General features: G+C 39.5%; 1 protein-coding gene across 2 annotated transcripts in view; it reads left to right on the forward strand.

Annotated features, from left to right (window-relative positions):
• Positions 1-2,803: 2,803 nt before the first annotated feature.
• Positions 2,804-26,832, forward strand: part of LOC106079607 (prolyl 4-hydroxylase subunit alpha-3-like) — a 42,520-nt gene continuing 18,491 nt past the window's right edge. The window contains exons 1-7 of one of the 2 annotated variants that reach the window (XM_056042881.1): positions 2,804-3,371; positions 7,673-7,812; positions 9,835-9,929; positions 11,740-11,851; positions 24,235-24,374; positions 25,733-25,784; positions 26,569-26,705. In XM_056042881.1, the coding sequence (XP_055898856.1) occupies positions 3,187-3,371; positions 7,673-7,812; positions 9,835-9,929; positions 11,740-11,851; positions 24,235-24,374; positions 25,733-25,784; positions 26,569-26,705 (861 nt within the window). In that variant the 5' untranslated portion in view covers positions 2,804-3,186. The remainder of the gene's footprint in view (positions 3,372-7,672; positions 7,813-9,834; positions 9,930-11,739; positions 11,852-24,234; positions 24,375-25,732; positions 25,785-26,568; positions 26,706-26,832) is intronic. The other variant, XM_056042882.1, reaches the window with a different exon arrangement.

The following is a 26,832-nucleotide window of genomic DNA, read 5'->3' on the forward strand; positions in this document are numbered from 1 at the left end:
CCATTTTATAACTTATAACAGATTTCCAGCGGCCTCTTGATTTATCAGGAGCTCCTGGAAATCTCCTGAAATTGCAAAATATAAAAAAAAAAGTCCTGGAAATCTCCGAAAATTATTAAAATCTTTTGAAAACTCATACAAATCTCATGAAATATAGACACAAATTGTCATTTTGGGGTGTCATTCAATATGAAAAACGCCAATCGTACGCGCGATAAAAAAAATGGCATTATGCAATACCCGTAATTGTGTAATCTGGTGAAAGAATCTTCTCGCGCCTCAAACTTATGAAGAATTTCTTGAGGTCAACAATTCTCGAAGATATATTGAAACATTTGCTAATTCTTGCTACTGAGCGTGATCTATGTAGGAAACTGAATTTTTAGGATATACTGTATGGTTTCGCTACACGCAAGGCTCGTAAAGTAATTCTGTACGTAGTAAAGACTGAATAAAATGCAAAGACGAATTTATTTTCTAATACAAACTCTTGATTTTCACTTATTATTCATATCCCTACCCAAACTGGGCCCCTCAAAATCTGTTTTGCAATGGGCCCCACAATGGTTAAGTCCGGCCCTTCTATTTAGTGACGGGTGAATACAGAGTAGATTACTTGTTACCCCCCCCCCTTCTCTTTTTTTTCGCCGCTAAAGTTACGTTGGGTAACTCTAATCCGACTTGCAGAAATAAAAGAGTGATCTTTCCATGACTTCTTGGTCACAATGGTTAAGCCCGGCCATGCTATTTTGTGACGGGTGAATACTACTTGTTCTCCCCCTCCCCCTCTTTTTTTTTTGCAGAAATAAAAGAGTGATATTTCCTTTACTTCTTGAGTGTCCAAACTCTTGAGCAATGAAGAGAATTATATATATATATATATATATATATATATATATATATATATATATATATATATATATATATATATATATATATATATAGAGAGAGAGAGAGAGAGAGAGAGAGAGAGAGAGAGAGAGATAGATAGATAGATAGATAGATTATTATAGATAGATCCTTAAAAAAAAAAAACAGCTTAGATTATTATAGAAAAAGCTTATTTAAACTCTGTCCTTAAAATTATATCTACCAATAAGGTATAAGTTATTTCCCTTATGCGATGTGAAACAAAAAAAAAGTATTACAAATAATTAATTGACTGAGTATTTGTTTATTCGTGTTCTGTTATGGACAATAAATAATTATTTAAAGTATGAACTTGATAAGAAAATACATGAGGGAGAAATGGGTTTCACAATTATTTAAGAGGACTAAACCCAACTAATTCAGCCATATCTGTGACTATCGATGTATTAGTTTACCCTGTTATTATTTTAAACAAAATAATGAATTATCAGTAATTAATTGTCTAATTGGTTACTTTTTTATGGCGTTTTTCCCCATATGACCAGCGAGCTAGTAATTCTTTTCTCGGCGATATACATCAACCTTGAAACTGTTTAGGGAAATCTTCATAGCCATTGTGGAGATCAGCGTCCAGGCTCCTGACTGACGCGAGGTAGGGTGAGAACAAACAGGAAGAAAAGCTTATAGTAAGTGTCATTGTATCAATCAGTCTGGATCAGTCATATATTTTCTTGTAAGGTTCACTTTGACATAATAAATCTGTGCGATTAGAAATATTTTTACCAATTGTTTTTGTTTAGAGTTCAGCTTTCTCAATGCACTATGATTACATTACATGTCTGAACCAGCTGTGAAAGGGGAAAGGAAGAAGTTGTTTTTTTGTTTTTTTTTTTGTGAATGATTACATGATCGTTTTTTTTTTTAATGCATAAAAAAATGTTCACTCAGAGCTCAAGAGGACAAATTCAGCTTATACCACTGCATCTGTCAAGTACGATTTCTTTCCTTTGTTTAATTGTTAATTAATTAATTCGTTAATTTTTTTTATTGATTTTTGTGTTGTCAGGTAAAGGAAACAAGTGTACAAAATGTTCAGCTTAACCCGAGATTGGGTGTGGAAGAAATAACGTGTACAAACTTTTTACCATACAGACAGAGTTAATATAAACTTTGTAAAAACTAAACCTTACAGATGGATGGTGGGTTTAGCGTATAATGGAATAGGTATGGGGTCAAGCACAGCGTGCCACTCTCAGATCATACTTCAACCGTTTTCTAGAAATCTCTATTAAGCTTTGCCTTATCAGCATAGGTCTACGGTGAGACATGGGATACTTATATTAATGGCATTGAATTCAAAAACAGAGTATCTGATATTGTTTAAAATATGTTAGTTGGTACAAAGCTATTCAAGGCTTTCCGAAAGAGTTCCTGTATATTCTAGAACAAAATAGGTGTGAGGTAGCACACATCTACATAAATACTTTAAAAGAAATAAAACAAAACAGGTTGTGTAACTCAGCGGTTCTCCATATTTTGGTCGCGACCCTCTTGGGTGTCGAATTATGATTGGCCAGGCGTGGTCTAAAATCATGGAAATATTATTTTTTGGGTCTATTCTGATAGCTGCTTTTTTTTTAAAACTATAATTGACTTTCGAGGATAGATGTTGCAGAAACTGGATCAGGATAACTGCAAGTATTTTATGTAATTAAAAGAAGAAATGAATTTCTCATAAAATATGGATAATATTGTTTCGTGATAAATCCTAAAAAATATATGTTTTTGTTCAATTCCTAATAATGGCATACATTATACATATAGATATTTACTTGATTACGATTTATCACATTAGCAAAAACGACAGTTACTTTGACTTTTGAGCCAAAATAACTTTATGATTGTGGGTCGCCGCAAAGTGGGAATTATATACAGGTGTCGCAGAACTATAAAGGTTGAGAACCGCTAGCATTAATCAATAACTGAATGGACTCACAATTGCTAATGGGATTAATGTATGATCCTATGTGTTGAGCCAAAATAACTTTATGATTGTGGGTCGACGCATAGTAAGAATTATATACAAGTGTCGCAGAACTATAAAGGTTGAGAACCGCTAGCATTAATCAATAACTGAATGGACTCCCAACCACTAATGCGATTAATGTATGATCCTGTGTGTTAGGTATTGTGTGTGACTACAAACTGACCTGACTTGGGTCAAACTACAAGTTTGGGCAACGCAGCTTCTTTGTAGTATCTTGTTTATAATTAGTTCATCCTAAGCCTTTCAGGAACAGACATTTCTTAGTTGAAATGGACAAAGGACTCAGGTTTATCACAAGTCTGGCATTGGCTGTAACATGTGTACGTTTGATGACATCGGATGTGGTCACCTCCTCTATGAAGATACGTCGCATGGTTACAGAAGAGAAGAATTTATTGCTGAAACTCAAAAGCTTCATTGACAACCAGATAGAAAGCATAAAAAATATGTCACAGTACGTACTTATGTCATGTTACCAGAAGGTACTTATGTCATGTTACCAGAAGGTACTTATGTCATGTTACCAGAAGGTACTTATGTCATGTTACCAGAAGGTACTTATGTCATGTTACCAGAAGGTACTTATGTCATGTTACCAGAAGGTACTTATGTCATGTTACCAGAAGGTACTTATGTCATGTCACCAGTATGTAGCCTACTTGTGCTATGTTACCAGTTGGTACTTATGTCATGTTACCAGAAGGTACTTATGTCATGTTACCAGAAGGTACTTATGCCATGTTACCAGAAGGTACTTATGTCATGTTACCAGAAGGTACTTATGTCATGTTACCAGATGGTACTTATGTCATGTTACCAGAAGGTACTTATGTCATGTTACCAGAAGGTACTTATGTCATGTTACCAGAAGGTACTTATATCATGTTACCAGAAGGTACTTATGTCATGTTACCAGAAGGTACTTATGTCATGTTACCAGAAGGTACTTATGTCATGTTACCAGAAGGTACTTATGTCATGTTACCAGAAGGTACTTATGTCATGTTACCAGTATGTAGCCTACTTGTGTCATGCTACCAGTATGTACTTATGTCACATTACCAGTATGTACTTATGTTACCAGTAGTAACTTATGTCATGTTGCTGTAGGTACTTATGTCATGTTATCAGTAGGTACTTATGTCTCGTGTCCAGTACAATCATGTTACAGGAAGTACTTAATGTTATATTCCAGGAGTTGCTTAACATGTTATATGTGGTACTTCTGTCATGTTACGAAAGGTACTTATGTCATGTTACAGGAGGTACTTATGCTATGCTACAGGAGGTACTTATTATGTTACACGAGATACCAATGTTTCGTTACAATAAACACTAATCATGTCACAGGAGGTACTTATTTCCTAATAGACGAGGTACTTATCATGTTACAGGAGGTACTTATGTCATGCTACGAAAGGTACTTATAGCATGTTATGATAGGTGCTTATGGTAGTTATATCATTTTACAACAGGTAATTATCTCATTTTACAAGATGCTATTATGTTACAGTAGATATTTATAAACCATGCCACAATAGGTAGCTATGTCCTAGTACCGTAAATATATATCATTTCACGTGTTAGGCTATGGTACTGTAGTTTGCAAAAAAGAATTTGGCGTGTAAAAGTTATGATTCATTTTGTTTCTTTTTATGTTAAGTTTTATATAGCGAGTAAACGTCGAAATAAAAAATAGACGATTTAGATATGAAGTACAATTAGTTCCACGCAGCTGGTGGAGAGGGGGGAACTGATGTGTGGGCGACATCGTTCTGACCACAGCATTCATCCCATTTCCATGAGATGATCCATAGTCGCTTCGCTACTTAAGGAGGTCATAGATAGATGAGTAGTTTATATGTTAGCGTCTTAGGAGACAGTCAAGTTTTTGTAAAATCCAGAAGTTTTTGGACTTACTTTTGTGTGTTAGCGACGACATAGACGGATTTCTGTCATTGTCGAATTAAATGTTACGAATTGACACTCTTGGTTGTCTCATTGTAATTGTTGGCCTTCGCCTTTATTTAACGTTTAGTTGGAAGTTGTGATATTGCCTCCACTTGAACATAACTTACTCAAGACAGTCATTTACAACACACGATAGGTTATAAAACATGCCCAAAGTGTGTTCTTAAAAGTCATGTCACATAAGGTGGTCATTAAGACATACCACAGTAGGTACCTATGTAGGAGCTTGTCACATACGGTTGTTATTAAGACATACCACAGTAGGTACCTATGTAGGAGTATATCTCAGTAGGTACTTAGAAGTCTTGTTACATAAGGTTGTTATTAAGACATACCACAGTAGGTACCTATGTAGGAGTATATCTCAGTAGGTACTTAGAAGTCATGTCACATAAGGTTATTATTGAGATATACCACAGTAAGTACCTATGTGGGAGTATGTCTCAGTAGGTACTTAGAAGTCTTGTTACATAAGGTTGTTATTAAGACATACCATAGTACTGTACGTGACGTTTTGGCGCCGCCGTTTTGGCGACGGGACGTTTTGGCGCGAGCCGTTTTGGCGACGGGACGTTTTGGCGCGAGATATCATTTGACGATAATTTAATAATCACGTAGCTTTTATAACAATGTTTATTTCACTCTACCATAATATTGTATGTATAGTATGAATTCTAACACCGTTCAGCGAATTGTTTTTTTTTAATTATAAAGGTTTTGCCTATTTCATGATTATAGGCCTATAATAAGTCAGATTCCTGAATGGTAATGACATGCTATATGTATGTGAGTTCTGCTAATCGCACTGGATGACATTTTTGGATTTCTTTCCAAAATATTTTTTTTTATTTGACATTAGTGTAATATACGAACTAGCTAAGTGTCACACTTAAATATAACAAAAACCATGTTAACATCTAAAGCTCTATTACGCTGAATGACGACAATAACTCCACACATAGTAAAGATCAAGACACGGAATGTGGTCAGTACAAACTCTAACGTGAATAGATATATTTTGAGAAATTGGGTAGGGGTGATTTGGGTGACACATCTCGCATTGACGCAGGTAGAGTTAAACAAATAAAGACAAGACCAGCACAGAGCACTGGTCGTTGGCGTCATGAGTCTGGCGATCACCTCCTTGGGACTGGTCATTACCTGTGACACCTATCCCGCCCCCCTCTCTTCTGCTCACATTTCACTCCTTGTATATACTCTTTCCTCCACCCCTTCCCTCTCTCACGCGATTTTTGTTTTTAATTTTAAAGTAATATCTTTAAAAACTTTTTTGAAAATAAAAGTGTGCCTCTTAATAAACACACATACACAAGCCAAAATGTTTAAGAAAATGATGTGAAAAACAAACACACATTTACATTTAGTACGTGAAAAAATATGTCTTGCAATACATAGATATGAATAATTCTTTTAAAAGAAATAATACAATAAACGTACATAATGTATTTCGCGCCAAAACGTCCCGTCGCCAAAACGGCTCGCGCCAAAACGACATTCGCGCCAAAACGGCGGCGCCAAAACGGCGGCGCCAAAACGGCGGCGCCAAAACGTCCTGCTTCGACCACAGTAGGTACCTATGTGGGAGTATGTCTCAGTAGGTACTTAGACGTCATGTCTCAGTAGATTTGTGTACTCCTTGTTCTATATGTAATGTCTCAGTAGATTTGTGTACTCCTTGTTCTATATGTAATGTCTCAGTAGATTTATGTACTCCTTGTTCTATATGTAATGTCTCAGTAGATTTATGTACTCCTTGTTCTATATGTAATGTCTCAGTAGATTTATGTACTCCTTGTTCTATATGTAATGTCTCAGTAGATTTGTGTACTCCTTGTTCTATATGTAATGTCTCAGTAGATTTATGTACTCCTTGTTCTATATGTAATGTCTCAGTAGATTTGTGTACTCCTTGTTCTATATGTAATGTCTCAGTAGATTTGTGTACTCCTTGTTCTATATGTAATGTCTCAGTAGATTTGTGTACTCCTTGTTCTATATGTAATGTCTCAGTAGATTTATGTACTCCTTGTTCTATATGTAATGTCTCAGTAGATTTGTGTACTCCTTGTTCTATATGTAATGTCTCAGTAGATTTGTGTACTCCTTGTTCTATATGTAATGTCTCAGTAGATTTGTGTACTCCTTGTTCTATATGTAATGTCTCAGTAGATTTGTGTACTCCTTGTTCTATATGTAATGTCTCAGTAGATTTATGTACTCCTTGTTCTATATGTAATGTCTCAGTAGATTTGTGTACTCCTTGTTCTATATGTAATGTCTCAGTAGATTTGTGTACTCCTTGTTCTATATGTAATGTCTCAGTAGATTTGTGTACTCCTTGTTCTATATGTAATGTCTCAGTAGATTTGTGTACTCCTTGTTCTATATGTAATGTCTCAGTAGATTTGTGTACTCCTTGTTCTATATGTAATGTCTCAGTAGATTTGTGTACTCCTTGTTCTATATGTAATGTCTCAGTAGATTTATGTACTCCTTGTTCTATATGTAATGTCTCAGTAGATTTGTGTACTCCTTGTTCTATATGTAATGTCTCAGTAGATTTGTGTACTCCTTGTTCTATATGTAATGTCTCAGTAGATTTGTGTACTCCTTGTTCTATATGTAATGTCTCAGTAGATTTGTGTACTCCTTGTTCTATATGTAATGTCTCAGTCAACATTTGTTCCCATCCTCAAAGAGAACAGTTGATTTTTTTTTAATTCCATTCTTTCTGTATATTGTTTTTTATTATATGACAAACAGATTCTATGCAGATCGACGTCTAGAACTACTTGTGGAGAAAGCTACAACTAACATGACTGATTTAGAACACCCGAACACTATTTATCATGTCATTAAAAAATTTGTCCATCAGTATGGTAAAGCACTGAACGAAAACTACGGTAGGAAATGTCTTTATTCTAACTCTTGTCATGTACAAAGTAATAAACTATTCTTGACAACAATGAGTTGCTACGTAAATGAACATTCAGATAATGCAGTTTCTTCCTCATCTATACATTTAACCAAATGTGTAGTGCGGGGACATACTTATATGCTAGAATGCAATGTGTGATTCAAAGATATGTTCGCATTTTTTAAACTGTGCTTCACATTTACCTTTTAGTTGAGAAATGACAAACAAAAAGTTGGACGGCCTAAAAGTTGGTGGTTGGAAAAGATTTTTATGGAAAGATACCAACAAATTATGTGATGTTGTTGTAGGCCTAATGCTGGCTGTTCTACTGAATACACCAAGATACTTGGGTAGCTTTTCCATGCTGAGAGCCACTCCGTTGAGGGAGAGCTGGAAAGGTTGCCTGAGAATGCCAGTCCCGAGCGTGAACAGAGAATAGACCGTCTTGGAGGTGTTTATTTCTAGCCTCCATTTTTGTGTGTATGAGCAGAGCGTATGGAGGTCTTCTTGAAGCACTTTTTGTATAGAGGTTGCGCTCCTTCCGGATTTCCAAAGGACAATATCATCAGCATATAGCAGCTTTTGGCATTTTAGCTGAGCCGGTAGGTCATTTATGAAGGCCGTGAAAAGGGCGCATGACAGGATGGATCCCTGGGGGAGGCCGTGCTCGAGGGTCATTTCCCCTGAGACTTCTCCGTACATCCTTGTTGTTATTGTACGCTCTTGTAGGAAGTCTCTAATCCAGTAATATATCCGTCCCCGCACCCCCACGGCTCTTATCTAATGAAGCAAACCAGGCCGCCATACTTTATCATATGCCTGTTTTAAGTCAATGAAGACTGCGTATGTGCTTTCGGTCCTTTGGAATCCATCTGCTACGCTCTGCACAAAGATGTTGACTTGGTCTATAGCGGACATTCCAGCCCTGAAACCAGCCTGTTCTGGAGCTATAAGAGGTACCAAATCAGACGCTCATTTATCATTTTTTCAGCCATCTTTCCCACACAAGATGTGAGTGAGATGGGCCTGTAGCCCTTAGCAGTGGAAGCATCTTTTCCCTTTTTTTTTTGGTATAGGAATAATGGTGGCACGTTTCCAGGCCCTGGGCAGATGACCAGGAAATAGTGTAGGATGACCATCTGCCCAGGTTCTATTTACGAATGCCATAAGAACGGCCCTTTCTTTCCCCCCTACATGCTTAAGCATTTCGGGGGTGATACCATCCCCCCGGGAGCCTTTTTAAGCTGGCATTTCCTTATGGCAGCATTAAGCTCGCCTATCGAGAAGGGGGAGTTCATCTTTCCCTTAGCACTTTCGGTCTGTGGTTCCTTTCGGTCTTTTTTTTTTCATCAGCTTTATCAATGGCTTTGGACATTGGGGACTTCTTGGCAGCCTTGTTGATCTTAGCAAAATATTTGTTCAACAAGGTGGCAATTTTCTTCTTTGATGAAATGGTTACCCCACTCGGTGAAGATAATGGGGTTGCTGTTTTCGCACGACCAGCATTTTCGAGATTTCTCAGAAGACTCCAAGCCTTAGAGCTATCCCTTAGGTTTAACCTTGCACAGGTGTTGGTCCAACGTTCTCGTTTTTTCCCTGTTCACAGACGTTTTGACTAGTAGGCTGAGTCTGTTGTATTTCTGCTGTGTTGGATTGTTTGGGTTCTTTTGGGTTCTTTTGGGTTTCTACACTATAGCACAAACTTTTGAGGTGCTGACAAACATCTTAGCTCTTTCTATGAGGTTCCTTGAAGGAAGCCCTTCTTGAAAACGATCAAACATCGTCAGACCGTTCTGGATGATTTACATGACCATATCACTTGTGAATTGCATGAGTAATGTTCAGATCACATTAGTTTCCTGTAGCGTTGTCCGTCATCACTGTTGCCCCCTCGCCTAGCGCTGGCCTGTGTTACCTAAGTCAGCTTATGACACACACAATTACTTTCATCGCCACCAGGTATAAATATATATATATATATATTAAAAATCAAATATCTTTTTTATAGATTGTTTCTTAAAGACAATCCAGAAATCAACAGATGTTTATTTGTCAGAACAACCGGAAATCAATGAGGCATCCATGGCGCTCTTACGTCTCCAGGTACATGTACATGTGTGTGTACATGTGCGTGTGTGTACATGTGTGAGTACATGTTTAGTTATGTGATAGTTTGTGTACATGTGTAAATGTACATGATGTTTCGTATGTGTAAGTGATAGTTCATGCAAATTTTTTTATTTGTGTATGTATTTATAATTGTTGGTGTGTATGTTCGTGTGCATGTTGTTACGTCTGAAGTATATTTTCCTTCATCTGAATAGGACAGAATTTGTGTGGCTAAATGAACTAAATCTAGAAAGAATAAATGTCAAAAGGTATGTAATCTGGCAGCTTCATCTTTTTCCACCCAAATGTCCCTTTCGGTCATTAGCAATGTTTCAGCCATCACACGTAATTTATCTAGACTACATTCTAGACCAGCTAGCTAAATCTATCAATGTGCCCGTGCCTCAGCTGTTTCTATAAGTCAGCAAACACAATGATGATGTTCTGTCATGTGCCTCTGTCTCCCAGGTGCCTGGGTCTATGCTGAACGCCTTCAGAGAAGCTTTGAGGGTGTCCCTGAAGCGCTTTCTTTGACCACCTTGCGAGCGCTTTCCTTCGCTTAGTTGGCCATACAAGAGTCGTTTAGAGATGCGGTGGTCTTCCATTCTGTAGACGTGACCTGCTCATCGCAGCTGAGACTGCATCAAGATTGTGTGGATGCTTTGCAGACACGCTCTTCGAATGACTACTGTATCTGGTATTTTGTCTTGCCATTTGACTTTAAGTATTTTCTCAGACATGTCATGTGGAAGTGGTTCAGTTTCTTTGCATGTTTACTGTACACTGTCCATGTTTCTGAGGCATAGAGCAATGTAGGGAGGATACCCCTAGCTTTGTGTTTGTGGTGATACCACGTCTGTTCCAGACATTTTTAGACAGTCTGCCATTGAATGCACTGGCCATGGCGATACGCAGGTATCCTTTACTATGCCTTAGACCAGCTAGCTAAATCTTTCAATATGCTCGTGCCTCAGCTATTTCTTTAAGCCAGAAAATCTACCTTCACGGTGCCCGTTCCTACACTATTTCCTTAAGCCAGCTAGCACAATCTATCTTTACCTTGCCCGAACCTCAGCTATTGTCTCCTACATACTGTTAGTTTAACATTGGTTCTGTGGTCTCAAGGTGGTGCGGTGGCTGAGCGGTAAAGCGCTTGGCTTCCTTATCCGGGAGTCTCTGAGTCCACCCAGCTCTAATGGGTACCTAACATTAATTGGGGAAAAGTAAAGGCGGTTAACAGTTGTGCTGACCACAGGACACCCTCGTTAACTGGGGGCCACAGAAACAAATTACCTTTACATCAGCCTTATAGATCTCAAGGTCTGAAAAGGGAACTATCATTTTTAAAACATTTCATTTGCTTAAAGTTGGATTTATCTTGGGTTTCAACTTCAGAGTATGGGTGGCCCTTGATTCTGTCCAACATCACGTAGAGGATATCTCTTTGGTTGCTTTTTTTTTCTTGCATGCCTGAGTCAACGCAGCCTTGTGTCAGTACTGTATAGACACGCGGTTCATTATACAGCTTCAAATCTTCCCTAAGAGGCAGGATATTTCATAAAGAAGACTATGGTGTGGTGCAGTGTAACTGAAAACTTGTCAAGGTGTGCTTACTGTACATTATATTGCTCAACAGAAGTAAAAAAACAACAACAAATTACTGGATAAAGAAATATAAGTTCAATAGTCGAAATGAGATCTAACCATCATTTGTTTTTCTCTCTATCCATATTATTGTAGCGTTCTATTGAATAACACATTTTAACACTTGCCTTTTTTTTTAAATGACATGCTTGCTTTTCAGGCTGTTTATAACCTAACTGTGACAGATATGGTTGATGGGGATTATTTAGGATATAAAGGACCAGCTCTAACCAGTGTCGATGCAGTAGAACTTGGAGTTTTTGCTCTTAGTGGTAGGTTTATTCTCGATTATGCTCAAGACAATGCATGTCGATTTTCTCTTTTACATTCCAAGCATTCCTGTGTACGCTGGAGGTTTTTTTTAGGCTTTTAGAATTATCTTGAAAGCGGATTTTCAGCCTACTTATAAAACGACATCATATCATAGGCGCCCGCAGGTTTTTTTGCAGGGGGGTGCTAGTTGCCCACTATGGCTCAAAATCGTAGCTTCAACTTTTTTGTTATCACAGAGACCCCCATACCTATGCGATATTAATTTCACTGTAAATACTTATTTCATGAAATAATTACAAAATTTTAAAAAAAATTACATTTTAACAAACTATTTTCTGTACATGTTTGTAAGTTTATCCGTGCGGCCCGAGCTTCCCTACGGTCGATCAAACCAAAAAATGCAAACGCTGCCAAAACTGTCAATAACTTAACTACGGTACAGAATTGCTTCTCGTCGCAATAGACAAGCCGGCGATGAACGCTTATCTTTGCAGTCCTGATAGTCTTCTGTACGTTGTAGCTCTTGCATCGTTTTGGGATGAAGACAAAGCAAGTTGAACTGAGCATTAGTATTGCTTGAAAAGAGAAGTTTAATGAAGAAACTAACGAATCAGGATACGCAAAGTATAGCCGTGTTTTGTAATAATCCCAAACTCCAAACATGTGGTTTTTGCTAGGTGTGTCTGTCGACTGCAAATTCTCGGCAGCACCAACTCATTACCAAGTTTGTCAGCCAGCACTGTCGCTTTACTCAGGATGCCATCCCTGAAGTGTCAAGTTGGTTTTTGATTATGTCATTTACATGGGCGTAGCCAGTATTTTTTTCGGGGGTGGGGGGGATTTCCTGGTAGAATAGTGTAACCTCTATTATGTATGGCTACGCTCTTGGAATTAGTTGACTGTAGTTTTCTTTAAATTTTTTAACAAAAAGGGAAGTTTTATCGTCAAAATCATTTTGGGGGGGGGGGGGTAAACTAAAAAACTAAATTCAAAACCCCATTAGCTACGGTCATAGAATTTGGTGACTGTAGTTCGCTTTAGAATAAAATGGAAGAGAGAGGTTTTCAAACTCAAAACTCTCTGTATGGGGATATTGAACCTAAAATACTGGAGGGGTTTTATACTTTAAAAAAAGCCCTGTTGAAGAGGGGGTTTAATCTCAAAACCCCACTTGGCTTGGCTGAGCTCATAGCATTTTGAGTGTGTAATTTGCTTTTTTTTATATTGAAGAGGTATTTTTAGCTTCAAACTCTGCTGAACTCAAAACCCCCTTTGGCTACGCTCATAGAATGTTTAATGTGTAATTTGCTTTTTTTTTTTTTAATATTGAAAAGGTATTTTTTTAGCTTCAAATCTCGCTGAAGAGGGGTTTATTCTCAAAACCCCCTATGGCAACGATATCATTTTGAGTGCGTAATTTGCTTTTTATATTTTGGGATGTATTCTTTAGTTTCAAACCCGCTGGGGGGGGGGAACTCAATACCCCTATTGCTACGATCATAGCATTTTGAGTGTGTAATTTTTTTTATATTATGGAGGTGTGTTTTTAGCTCAAAACCCCTTTGGCTACGCTCATAGAATTTGATGACTGATGTATGGATTGTCTTATATTGAAGAGTGGGTTTTATCGTTAATTTCGGAGGTGGGGTTAAAATCAAAATGTTCCCTAGCTATGCTCTTGGAGTTTGGGATTGTCGTTTGCATTCTTTTAAACTAGAAACCCCCTTGGCTGCGCTGGGGCAAGAGATTGTGTAGTATTAAAATCTCACCTAAAATGAATAGAATCAAAGCAAAAAATCAGTTACTAAATTCCGATCCCCCCCTTGCGATGGGGATTTCATTTCGGGGGGGGGGGTGTTGAGCATCACCCCCCCCCGGCTACGCCCATGGTCATTAACGTGACTGATGATGTGCTGTTGAGCGGCCAGACAGACTGCAACATCACGGAAACTGGTTCAAGAACGGATGAATAATTAAAAACAATTAAAAGACAAATCAGAAATACATGAGAAGCAGGAAATGATTACAACCGATATTTTAAAATACGCCAAACAGTCAAAGATCTTCTCAAAGTTGTGACATTAAGCGTGATTGAATTCGTATTTCTCAGTCCATCGTGTCTCACAAATGAGGTAAATTTAGCACCAACGCTCTGGCTTGGGACTGTTACGAAAGAAATAGATAATCTTCTTGATGACACAACAGTAACTTATTTCTGAAGCGTCATTCAGGTCAATCATAACTAGTGCGACGCGCAACGGACAAGGTCTGCTTAGAATATTTTTCACTATTCCTTGCCTGAACACAATTCTGAATTCTACCCAGCACGGGGCAGCTATGGTAGCCTTGGCCGAGTAGTTTGTCCATGTCTAGACAGTACTTAATATATTCGCTGACAGCGACGTTAGAAGCAAACAGTGCGTCTCTCTTAACAACAGGGACAGAACCTTTGAATTCTTCTCGAATACAATTGCCATGAACAAATCCAACGCTCAGACACATCTATTCAGTGCCAGAGATATCTGCAGTCTCATTACCGAAATACCAAGAAAATGCAATTAATTCATGCTGCTGCCAGTGCTCCTTCGATACAAATCAACGTCTTTACTCAGATGCATGGGAAGAACTTTCTAGTATCTCTTCTAACATAAACGTGTTTAACCTTCTATTTATCGAGCGTTAACAATGACTGCAACTACTCAAGACGTATATACATTGACCAAGATGACTGCAGCTACGCAAGACGTATATACATTGACCAAGATGACTGAATATTCAATCATGTTCAAAGAAACTTTCACATATATCAAATCAAAAGACAGGTGTTAGGATTTGTCCTCCAAGGAAAAAACTTGTATCATATTCTAGGTCTTTACTAAATATAATGATAACTATGAATATAATATGAATATGGCTCCTTTTTGTCTCGGAAGGCAATGGATGCGCCCAGATGAGTCACTGGTTTTGATTTCGTCTGGAGATGGGGCAGAATTTGGTGTGGCTAATCAAGCCGATTCTAGAGCGGCAGACTTTGCCACAATTCATGCATGTGTATGTATCTGATTCAGGGCTAGCTGACAGGGCAGCTTTCTTTTCTTCCCTCTTGATTAAGGGCCGCTTCGTTTGTTTTGATCTCGGCGAGGATCGTCCCAGCACGCACAGTCTGTCTCCATGCACTCCGGTCTTTGGTTATTTGATGTCTGTGGCTCTCATGTCTCACTTGCAGACATCTCTATAGGTTAGTCTTGGGCGGCCCTTGGGTCTGACTCCCTCCACAAGCTCAGCATAAAAAATATTTTTCGGGATTCTACCATTCGGCATGTGGGTGACATGTCCGAGCCAGCGTAATCTTCTTTGTGTCAGGAAAGCATACAGGCTGTTCATATTGGCCAATCTCAAAACTTCCTGATTGGAGACATGGTCCCTCCAAGAGGTGCGCATTGTGCGTCTCAGGCAGCGCAAGTGGAAACTATTCATTGTCCTTTTGGTTTATGTATGTTGACCAGCTTTCACTGCCATAAAGAAGAGTGCTCACAACAAAGGCATTGCAGACTAGGATTTTTGTTGCTGTAGTCAATTTGGCATTTTCCCAGACGCGCTTGGAGAGTTAGGCCAATGCTGTAGTAGCTTTCCTATTCTTTTTACAGCTTGATGTCTAAATCTAGGTTATTGACGATTGTTGATCCCAAGTAGGTATTTAGTGTAGGCTGGGTGTTTAGCTGCATACTCTTTCTCATCTTCATGAATGACCTACCGGACCTCATTTCGGTCATAAGGCACTATTTGCAGATGATCTCTTAATTTGGACTACAGAGAAATATTCGGTGCTGACTAGATCCAAACTAAATAGAGCCCTCACTACTATCTCCACATATTCAAAATTATGGAAAATGGAAATAAACAAAGAAAAGTTAGTTTATTCAATCTTTAGCCACAACAACAAAACAGCAAAAAGAAACTACATCTTAAAAATAGACTCACAGCCAATAAATAAAGAAGAAAATCCAACATATCAACATATTGTTACGATCTTCACTATCAGGCCTTCTGCAAACACCGCCCAAAAACACAACGCATCTAAAACATCAACTTGACAACAAGAGCTTCAACAAACAATGTGGCGGTTTATTTACAATTACATCAACACCAGCCAATAAACACAATTGGCTACAGTAACTTCAAATGCTTTGCTACACAACAGAACTGCCTAAATACTACCAGTCTCTCTAGCTCGTACAGCTACATTTTCGAGGACTTACTTCGTAGCACACAGTCATTACTGCTTGCTGTCCTGGACTCTACTGTCTCTTCCTGGACTCGTACGTTTCACTGGAGGACTGCACCCGGACCGACTTCATAACTGACTAACAGTCCCGGTCTCAACGCTCTCCGGTCTTGAACTGCCGCTTTCTTACACACTGTGTCTCTGGTCTGCCAGGCTTATGATCAGATGACCATAACACGGGCGCTATTCACGTGCAAAGTTCATGCCAGTACTGTCCCTTGCCTTTCAATATTCCACGCTTAACTGTATTACTGGCCTGTGTCACATATGTCAGCTGATCACACACAGTTAACCCTTTTGCGTCGCGAATAGGGTTATAACAATATATATGTTTTACCCCGTTTGATACTTCAAAGAGCTCTGATGGTTCTCCACTTTCTTGGACACGAGCCTTCATGCCATCATGAAATAGTCTCACCATGGTTATGAATTTTTATGGACAGCCATACTTTGACATAATCTTCCAAAGTCTCTGCTAACAGTGTCGAAATATATTGAGAAGAGGTCAGCATTTTGTTCTTGGCATTTTTCCTGGAGGTGCCTTGCCGCATTTGCATATTATGTCGCACACAGACTCTGATCTCAAACTTTATCATTAGTAAATATAAAATGAAAAAGAGTTGTACCAGGTGGGAGGGGCGATAAATGCAATCGCCTTCCGCCCATCGGACAAATTAATACTTTTTCTTTCTGTATTTTAGTTAAGAAATTACAAAATTAAAAAAAATGTCACTAATATGATTTATATTAAATTCTTATATCGAATCGCCAAACCCCTATTCTTAAATGCCAAATGCAATCATTAGCAGAAATTATAAAAGGAAGCGAGAATTAATCGTTTTCACTCTACCGCCCCCCACCCCTTTTTTCCAAACGAAAGCATGACGTTTTAAAACAAAATTGTCAAATATAGCGGCGTCCCGAGACATGACGTTAAACTGCGCTCCTCTTTCCTTAGCACTTTTGGAGCTCAAAAGTGCCCTACTTCTTTTCTATCATTGTGTCTGCCTCCTCTTTTCCTAAGTCTGCCTTCATTGATCATCACACTGTCTCCTTAACTTTAAATTCTCACTACGTCCTAGACCAGTCCGTTTGCCGTGGACTGCGACGGGTAAGGGGGGATAAAGAGATCCTGGTGTTTGAGTGGTGGCTATGTGAGGATAAGCCACAACAACACAATACTTTGGCTCCAAGTTCCCCTAGACCTGAGACCCAGATGGCCCGCTCTGGGTCAACCGGCTGGTCATGCCGAGCTACCAGCATAGGTCGTCGACCTATGCTGGAGAGCGGTGGCTGGAGGGTCAATCAGGGAGCTGCTATATCGGACACATGTCCGATGTAGCAGCTGACTGAGTATAGCACCTGTGTAGCCCTGGCGGGTTCATTCTGGACATCCGAATGGCCCGTCCCCTTGTTGGACTCGATGGCGGGTGGGGAGCACAGGTGCCGAATTAACCAAAATATATATGGACAAAAAAACACACACAAAACTACTTGCCCCAGACCTATGTCTGGGCAAGAAACGACGAATTGACGATAAAAAAGAGGAGGTCCCAAAAAGCTGTGCCACCTGGCCATCATTTCTGGTGGTTAGATGCACAGAGGAGGGAAAAAGCCTGACCAAGTTGAGCCCTTTTATTATCTATAAGGGACTCAAGTCAGTAGTGGGAGAGCCCAAGAGTGTGTCTAAGCTACACAAAACAATGGAACTCCTTGTAGAAGTAGACAGCAAGACACACTCTGATGGGCTTTTAAGATGCAGAAGACTCTGTGATCTCCAAGTGGAAGTCATGCCACACAAGAGTCTGAACACCAGCAGAGGTGTAATCAGCTCTAGGGACCTACTGGAATGTTCCGAGAAGGAAATAGTGGAGGGCATTGAAGGAGTCACCCATGCCCGGCGCATTACCAGGCGCAGGGAGGGTGAGGAGGTCAAAACCGCCACTATTATCCTCACATTCGGAACTAGGACACCGCCAGAGTATGTGAAGGCAGGATACCTACGAGTTCCAGTGAGGCCCTACATACCTAACCCCATGAGGTGCTTCAAGTGCCAGGGTTATGGACACGGCGCGGCAGTCTGCAAGAGGAACACTGTGTGTGCCAGATGTGCTGGAGAGGGTCATGAGGACAAGGGCTGCACAGCCCAGTTCAAATGCCCAAACTGTCAAGCTGGCCACTCAGCCTACTCCAAGGACTGCCCTGTGTGGAAACAGGAGGTTGCCGTGCAGGAGTACAAGGCAAGAAACGGATGTACCTTTAGCCAGGCGAAATCGGCTGTACTGGCCCTACCCAAGGGCCAATTCGGCTTGACAAAGACCTACGCCCAGGCTGTTGCTAAGAAAGGAAGATCCATAGCCACACAGACGGACACATTGACCCCACCACCCCCTCCTCCTCCCCCAACTCAGAAGAAAACACCGCCAAAGAACACACCTCTGAAGAAACAAGAAAGCCCTGTTGTCATGCTAAAGAACAGGTTCTCTGTGCTCGCTGATGAGAGCATGGAGACTGAGCAGCATGTCAAAACCAATACTCCGGGAGAACCCGGAGACATCATGTCTGACACAGGTTCTCCTCAGAGAACCCAGCCAGACACCCCAACCTCTACCGAGTTAGAGGTTGACCAACTCCCTAAGGGGAGAAATCAAAGCGGAGAGGATGCCCGAGGTGAGAGAGGAGGAAATAACCTCCGCTCTAACCAGAGGGATCTCCCCTCTCCAGAGAGAAAGACTTCCCCCAAAAGGGGGTTGTCCTCCTCTCCATCCAAACCCAAGAATAAAAATACCAAGGTCACTGGAATAAAGGGAAACCCCTCCGGGGGCCTCCCAAGGCCAAATAGCTCCTAGTAGGTCATCTAGAATAAGCCATGGATTCCAGAATTGTACAGTGGAATTGTAGAGGCCTCAAGGCCAATTACGAGGAAATGCAGCTACTGATGGACTCTGAGACTCCTGTAGCTGTCTGCTTACAGGAAACATTTCTGAAAGATTGCATCAGCTTCCGAAGCTACCGTGCTTACACCAAGAATGTTGAGGATGCAGAGAGAGCATCAGGTGGAGTCTGTATCCTTGTGAAGGATAGCATCCCCCATGAGAGGGTAGAACTACAGACCACATTACAGGCCGTAGCAGCTAGGATAACCCTTCACAAGGTTATCACTTGCTGCAGCCTGTATCTACCACCAGGCGCTCCATTAAACCGAACAGACATGGAGGACCTATTGAAACAACTCCCCCGGCCTTATTTAATCCTTGGGGATTTCAATGCCCATAACACCATGTGGGGATCCAACAATACCGACACAAGAGGTCGTATGCTGGAGGATATCTTCCTCCAACATGATTTATGCATACTTAATGATGCATCACCGACCTACTTGCACCCAGGAACTGGATCATTCACATGCATTGACCTCACCGTATGCGTCCCCGGACTTCTGGACGATTTTAAATGGTCAGTTAGCAATGATCTACGGGGAAGTGATCACTTCCCAATCATCATTACTAACAATCTCCCTTCATTGGGACGACCTCAGCGGTGGAAACTGAATAAGGCCGATTGGGAACAATTCCAAAAAAGATGCTCTGAGGATATCACAGAAAATATCCTCCATGAACAGAACCCAGCTGATACCTTTGCTAGCAAGCTACTAAGTATAGCCAGGAAAGTTGTACCCCTAACCTCTGCAAATCCAAAACGGCCTAGCAAACCATGGTTTGATACAGCTTGCAAAAGTGCTATTGGTGATAGGAAAAAACGACTGGCTGCATTTATAAAGAATCCTTCCCAGGAAAACCTAAAGCTATTCAGGATAGCTAGAGCAAAGGCTAGACAAACCATACGGTCAGCCAAAAGGAATTCCTGGAGAAGTTTTGTCGGCAGTCTGGATGCCAAAACTTCTGCTAGAGCGGTTTGGAAGGCAGTAAGGCGAATCAAAGGGAAAGAATCAAATGCAATAGGGCATTTGAAAAACCAAGGACGAACTGTCACGTCCCCCAGAGAAATAGCTGACTGCCTGGCATCCTCAATAGCAGAAAAATCATCCACTGCACACTACACGCCAGAGTTCCAAAAAGTCAAAACCAGGGAGGAAAGACACCCCATTGATTTCAGGTCAGAGAACAATGAAGACTACAACAAACCGTTCTCGCTTGAGGAACTGAGGGAATCGCTGGACAAGTCACATGACACAGCGCCTGGAGAAGACGAAATCCATTACCAGTTCCTCAAGCACCTTCCCGAACCCTCATTGGCAGTCCTGCTAGGGGTCTATAACTGTGTGTGGCAAACAGGCGCTTTCCCAAACAGCTGGAGGAAAGCCACAGTTATACCGATACCTAAACCGGGAAGAGACGGCTCTGACCCAGCTAACTATCGACCAATAGCACTAACAAGCTGCATCTGCAAAACCATGGAAAGAATGATTAACAGTAGGCTGGTCTGGTACCTGGAAAGGAATAAAGTGATCTCAAACTACCAGTGCGGATTCCGGCAGGGGCGGACAACAACTGACCACCTGGTAAGGCTGGAAGCTTATATTAGAAATGCATTACTCAGAAGAGAACATCTAGTAGCTGTATTCTTCGATATAGAAAAGGCCTATGACACAACCTGGAAACATGGCATTCTACGTGACCTGGCGCTTATGGGGCTTAAGGGACACCTCCCCCGTTTTGTGGAGGAATTTCTGAAAGATCGAAAATTTCAGGTTCGAGTGGGCAACTCCGCTTCTGACACTCATGACCAGGAAATGGGTGTACCCCAGGGCAGCATTCTGTCAGTCAACCTGTTCAACATTAAAATAAATAGCATCATAAATGCGCTGTCCCCTGGCATAGAGTGCTCTTTGTATGTTGATGACTTTGTCATTCTTACTTATGGGAAAAACATGAACACCTTAGAAAGAAAATTACAGTTATGTTTAAACAAAATTCAGGGTTGGGCAAACTATAATGGCTTCAAATTCTCAGACTCCAAAACAGTTAGTATGCATTTTTGTAATCTAAGGGGACTCCACCCAGACCCTGAACTATTTATACACAAAAAAAAGATCCCTGTCGTGAAAACTACAAAATTTTTAGGCCTCACCTTAGATTCCAAATTTAATTTTCTCCCCCACATTAAGGAACTTAAGAAGAAATGCCAAAAGTCATTAAACATACTAAGAGTACTCAGCCATACAGACTGGGGAGCTGACAGAGATACCTTGCTGCTGCTCTATCGGAGTCTAATTCGATCCAAGCTAGACTACGGATCCATAATATATGGAGCAGCAAGGAAGTCGTACCTAAAAATACTGGAACCAATACAAAATGCTGCCCTGCGTCTCTGTCTCGGCGCGTTTCGTACATCACCTATCCCAAGTCTCCATGTGGAGGCTGGAGAACTCCCCATGGATATAAGAATGAAAAAGCTTGCAATGCAGTATATAGTCAAGCTAAAATCCAACCCCACGAACCCTGCTTTTGACTCCATATTTAACCCCACAGAGGTAGAATTATACAATCGAAGGCCTAACGTCATACAGCCGTTGGGCCTTCGAATGAGAGAACCCATCCAAAATTTAACCCCACCCATTGACCAAATCTCTAAAATAGAAACCCCTCAGAATCCTCCTTGGCTAATGAATAAACCCAAATTAAATTTATCCCTCCTTAATTTCAAAAAAGAAAATACAGACCCAAGCATACTACAAGTCCACTTTAGGGAACTGCAGGAGAGTTACGGAGATTGTGGCACCATCTACACAGACGGATCCAAAATGGAGGGAAAGGTCGCGTGTGCCTGCTCCTTTCGGAACAAAACAATCTCCCGTAGACTCCCTGATGGCTGCTCCATCTTTACGGCCGAATTGCACGCAATATTGCTTGCACTTATGGCCGTAAAAGCATCAGAAAGGAGTAAATTTATTATCTGCTCCGACTCCAAATCTGCATTGCAAGCTTTGGGGCGGATGAAGACTGACATCCCATTGGTACATAAGAGCCTGAAGCTGTTGGACCAAATAACAGCCGACCGTAGGGATGTCACCTTCATCTGGGTCCCCTCCCATGTTGGCATTGAGGGAAACGAAGCCGCAGACAGAGAAGCAAAGAGAGCCCTAAATCATGCGGTGTCAGGAACCCAAATTCCCTACTCGGACCTGAGACAAAGTATTGCCTCTGCCACCTATCGAGAGTGGCAGAACCGATGGGAGGCTGAGACTCACAGTAAACTCAGATTGTGGCGGATGTCAGGTGGCGGCCCACATCTAAGGGTCTGACAAGGCTTGGTAGCACAACCATGTCCAGACTTAGGATTGGTCACACCTACATCACGCACTCTTTTGTACTGAAGAGAGAGGAGCCCCCACTTTGCGAGTACTGTGACTCTCGCCTCACCGTGGAACATATCCTCGTTGATTGCCCCAGATACCAGGATGTCAGGGCGAAATATTTTAGAGCCACTAATCTAAAAACACTATTTAATAATGTCGACCCTGGGAAGGTACTGGGCTTTATTCGGGAAGTGGGGCTATCTACGAAGATCTGATTTCTGAATTTGTGAACATGCACTATTTACATTAGATTTTTACCAAATATTTAAATTTTTACTACCTTTACTATTTTAACTGTGAATAGACCTTGATTTTAATTATATGACTGTATAGAATCTGGCCCTTGTTGTTTAGAGAGAGAGTGGTCCTTGAGGGACTGCAGGCACGACATGGCCTAAATTGTGCCGATGTGCCTCAAATCAACAAATCACAAAATCAAATATAGCGACAGAGTTTATGTCATTGCACATGATTTACACAATTATTTTAAGAAAGACTTTATTTTGGAATATTTAGAATGCATGCGAAATTTTTAGTATAAGAGTAACAATTTGGATGAGTTCTGAACGCAAATATCATTTACATAGTCGCCCTTTTACAACCTTTACTCATACGGATCTTTCTCTATTGTATAAATAAACTTGGGACTATAACTCACAATATTTGCTTGAATGAAAAAAAATTAGAGTAGAATCTAATTGGTACACTTAAGTTCTCCTCCCACATACGATTTTTTTTTTTGTTTAGAGCTTTGAATTATAGTTCTGTAGCAAAACAAAGTTACAAACATGCCTATTGAACAAAATGTATCACATACAAATGAGCTTTTTTAAAAAAATATTATTTTTCGATTTTTTTTTTCGGCGGCGATCCTCAAAGCCTAAATCGTTTTATTTGCAATGTAGAAAGGGCCTATAAATTCATATTAGAATATTTTTCAAGTAAAACATTTATCAAAAGGTCCTTTTTAATAGGATGAAAAATGAGCTATAGACATCTGGAGAATGCGTTTCTGCAGTGAAAAATGCAAGAAAACGCGTTTTGCGTCGGGGCCTCTGGGGAACTTTACAGTGCTCTTCCAGACTCGCTAGCTGTCAAGAGAAAGGCCTCAACATGGCTATTTTTTTGTTGTTTTTTTCACAGAAACACAGCTTTTTTTTTAATTCTCATATATGTATGTATATGCTGTACGCGCGTTTATGCATAGGGTTAGGGTTTACTGGGCGTTAGGGTTAGGGTTTGGAAAAGAATCGCCCCCCTTCACTCCAAAGTTCTGGATCCGCTATTGATTACATGGTTGCAGGGGCTCTCAATCCTCGTGCAATATAAGTGCTCTTTTGATGTTCTTAGACATTCCTACGGGAGCCTTATGTTGTTGTTGTTGGTGGTAGTGGTGGTGGTGCCGTGGTGGTGGATTTTTCTTTTGCTACCTATTGGCCTATCCGTCTCCTCCTGTGATCGTTTCTACCTGGATAGCACGTTGAGACTAGAGGCCGGAACTCAATGTACCGAACAGAGACATCATTCCTGGGCGAGTGGAGTTCAAAGTTAATGTAAACACAGGGGACTCTCTTAACTACCGCCCTACATTTAAAAAATACATATGCTTTGAATATGCTCGATCGCAAACATTGCACACTATTAACTATCGCTGACAATGTAGAGCACATAATAGGAATGTATATCATTAAATGCAACAATCAATTAAACTATTAGTAATATCTCTTTTTTTTTGTTAAATGTAGTAATAAACAAAATGCAAATGTTTTTGTTTCAAGCCCAAGACTATCTAACAAGCTTGGATTGGTTAAACGCTTCAATAACTAAACATTCAGACATGACTTATACTCAAACATTATTGATCGAATTACCCACTATTGCTGTGTTGAAGGCTCTAATGGGATTGGTATATCTGCGTGTAAGTTACATTTTGGTCATTAATCATTCAAATCAATGAGCACTCAATTATATAGATGCACTTTACTAGATGTTCAAGATGAGTATCTCCGTACTGGAAGTCTTTAAAATTGATAGAATGATGCTCTTTCAAAATATAGTTCCATCACTTGTATGTGTAATTGCTCCTGATCTGGAGTATTCTAAAGTCTCTGCTTTTTTATTGCCATTTCTCTCAGCTGGGCTGGAAAATAACTTGTTAAGAAAGTTCATACAGTCTGTCCGTCTGGTACAATTTTTGGGTGACCCGACAAAATAGCGCAAACCAAAAAGCGCCGGAATAAAAAAGCGCCAATTTTTTTTAAGTTTAATTTTTATAATTATTTTTCAGTCATTTTACGGCAAATACTTAAGATATCGTAAAATATGAATATGCAATCATAACAGAAAAATAATACTAATAAAAAATGAATAATTTCAATAAATATCATATTTATTTATATTTCAAAAAAATGTACTTTAAAACACGCAAGCATTCTTCCCGACATGTCAGAATTACAATACCAAAAACAACAACAAAAAGTTCACCAATTCAAATTGTATGCTACGTCAAGTAGAAACTTCATCAGTGGTTTGTTTCCATACATTGGCAATAGAGCTGCAAGACGTCTGTTAAGTTGGAGGTACTTTGTCTTGCTTGCAGCTTTACTTCGTTCTTTAGCCTTGTATCTAAGCATCCTGTTTTCATTGTATTCCTATTCTAAGTGTACACCTGTTCTCAAGAATCGATAAAAAAAATTATTCAATGAGTTAATTAACTATTGATTTTTTATTTTATTTTTTTTGGTATTTCAAACAAGGGAAAGAAATTGTACTTGACTGAAGTGGTGTTTAAAACTTATTTAGTCCCCCTTATTGGTTGCCGCTTCTAAGTAAGTTTGAAACAAAAATATAATCTTCTATTTTAATAAGCACCTTGCTAGCAGAGTGGTTAGTATGTTGGATTGAGGAGGCTTGAGAAATTAGTTCAAATTCATTTTATAAATGCTTTAAAAACTAGATTACAGCAAAACTAACCCAGATCTCCCTTTCTTTCTCCCCCCCTCCCCAATGTCCCAGCTGGTCCAGACAAGTGATAGGATCATAGAATAGTGAGAAAGATAAAAGCATGACATAAACAAAAACAATTGTTAAAAGTATTTCTAATTGCACAGATTGTTGGTCTAGATCAATTACAAATTTAATTACATGAGGGATCCAAAAATTGATACAATAACACTTCGTATAAGCTTTGGGGTTTTTTTTAAAGTATTTTTTAATTTTTTTTCTTGTTTGTATTTTGAAATGAAACTTTAACAAGTGTATATTATTTTCTATCAGATAGGTAAAATAGATGAAGCTAAGCATTTGTACAATGAATCAAAAATGTTGGGTAAGTTTAAGGTTCAAAAGATGCGTCTAGAAAAAAAGATAGTCATAAAAATATAAGTTAAGAAAGATAAGACTGAGTCTATGGTGATAGGTATAGAAATATACGTTCATAAAGATAAGATCTCAGACACAAACAAAGAAAGATAGACCTCAGACACAGACACAAACAAAGGGTAAATGGATAAAAAAAATATTTCAGATCTCATTTCTACTCACTCTGTCTGTCTTTCTGTTTGTCTGGTAAAATGTTTATATACGTTATTTCTCTCACACCCAATCATGGATCACGCCGACATTTTACACAATTATTTCTTTTACCTGACAACACAAGAATCAGAGAAATCTCGAACAAGGGAAAGAAATTGTACTTGTCTGATAAGGTGGTATAAGTTAATAATTTAGGCCTATAATTTGTAGGTATCCACTTAAAAGTTAAAAGCTAACACTAGCTAATTATAAAAGCTTATGTTTTGCTAAGCACTTCCATATTACAGGAGGCTGAGGAGGCTTCGAGTTCAAATTCACCTTTTTTTATTATTATAAATACATTTCAAAAGCGATCACCCAGATACCACCTTATTTCTTCCCCCACCTCATTCCAACTGGTCCAGACAAGTATTAGGATAAAAAAATATTGAAAAAGTTAAAAGCATAAAATTGCGATAAATAAAAAAAATAATTGAAAAAAGTATTTCTAATCGCACAGATTTATTATTATTGGTTTAGATCTATTAAAGATTTAATTACATAAATGATTTTTTAAAAGTATCTTTTTTTCTTTCTAGATCCCAAAAGCTTTTCTCTTGCAGAACTTGAACAACAGTTATTGAACCCACCAGATGTTGAGCCCGTGATTGAAAGGGAATTGACGTTATCAAACTACTCTCGACTGTGTCGACAACGTCATCAACAGTTTCACCAAGTAAGTCTCCATTCGGAATGACTTCTGTTTTGGCTATCAACAACTAGTATCAATCTGTAACAAGATATCGTGTTAGGAGCTTGCCTTTCTCATTCGACTTTTACCACATTCAATAACAGGACAGGTA

The sequence above is a fragment of the Biomphalaria glabrata genome, chromosome 9, assembly GCF_947242115.1.
Source record: "Biomphalaria glabrata chromosome 9, xgBioGlab47.1, whole genome shotgun sequence".
In the NCBI taxonomy this organism is placed as follows: domain Eukaryota; kingdom Metazoa; phylum Mollusca; class Gastropoda; family Planorbidae; genus Biomphalaria; species Biomphalaria glabrata.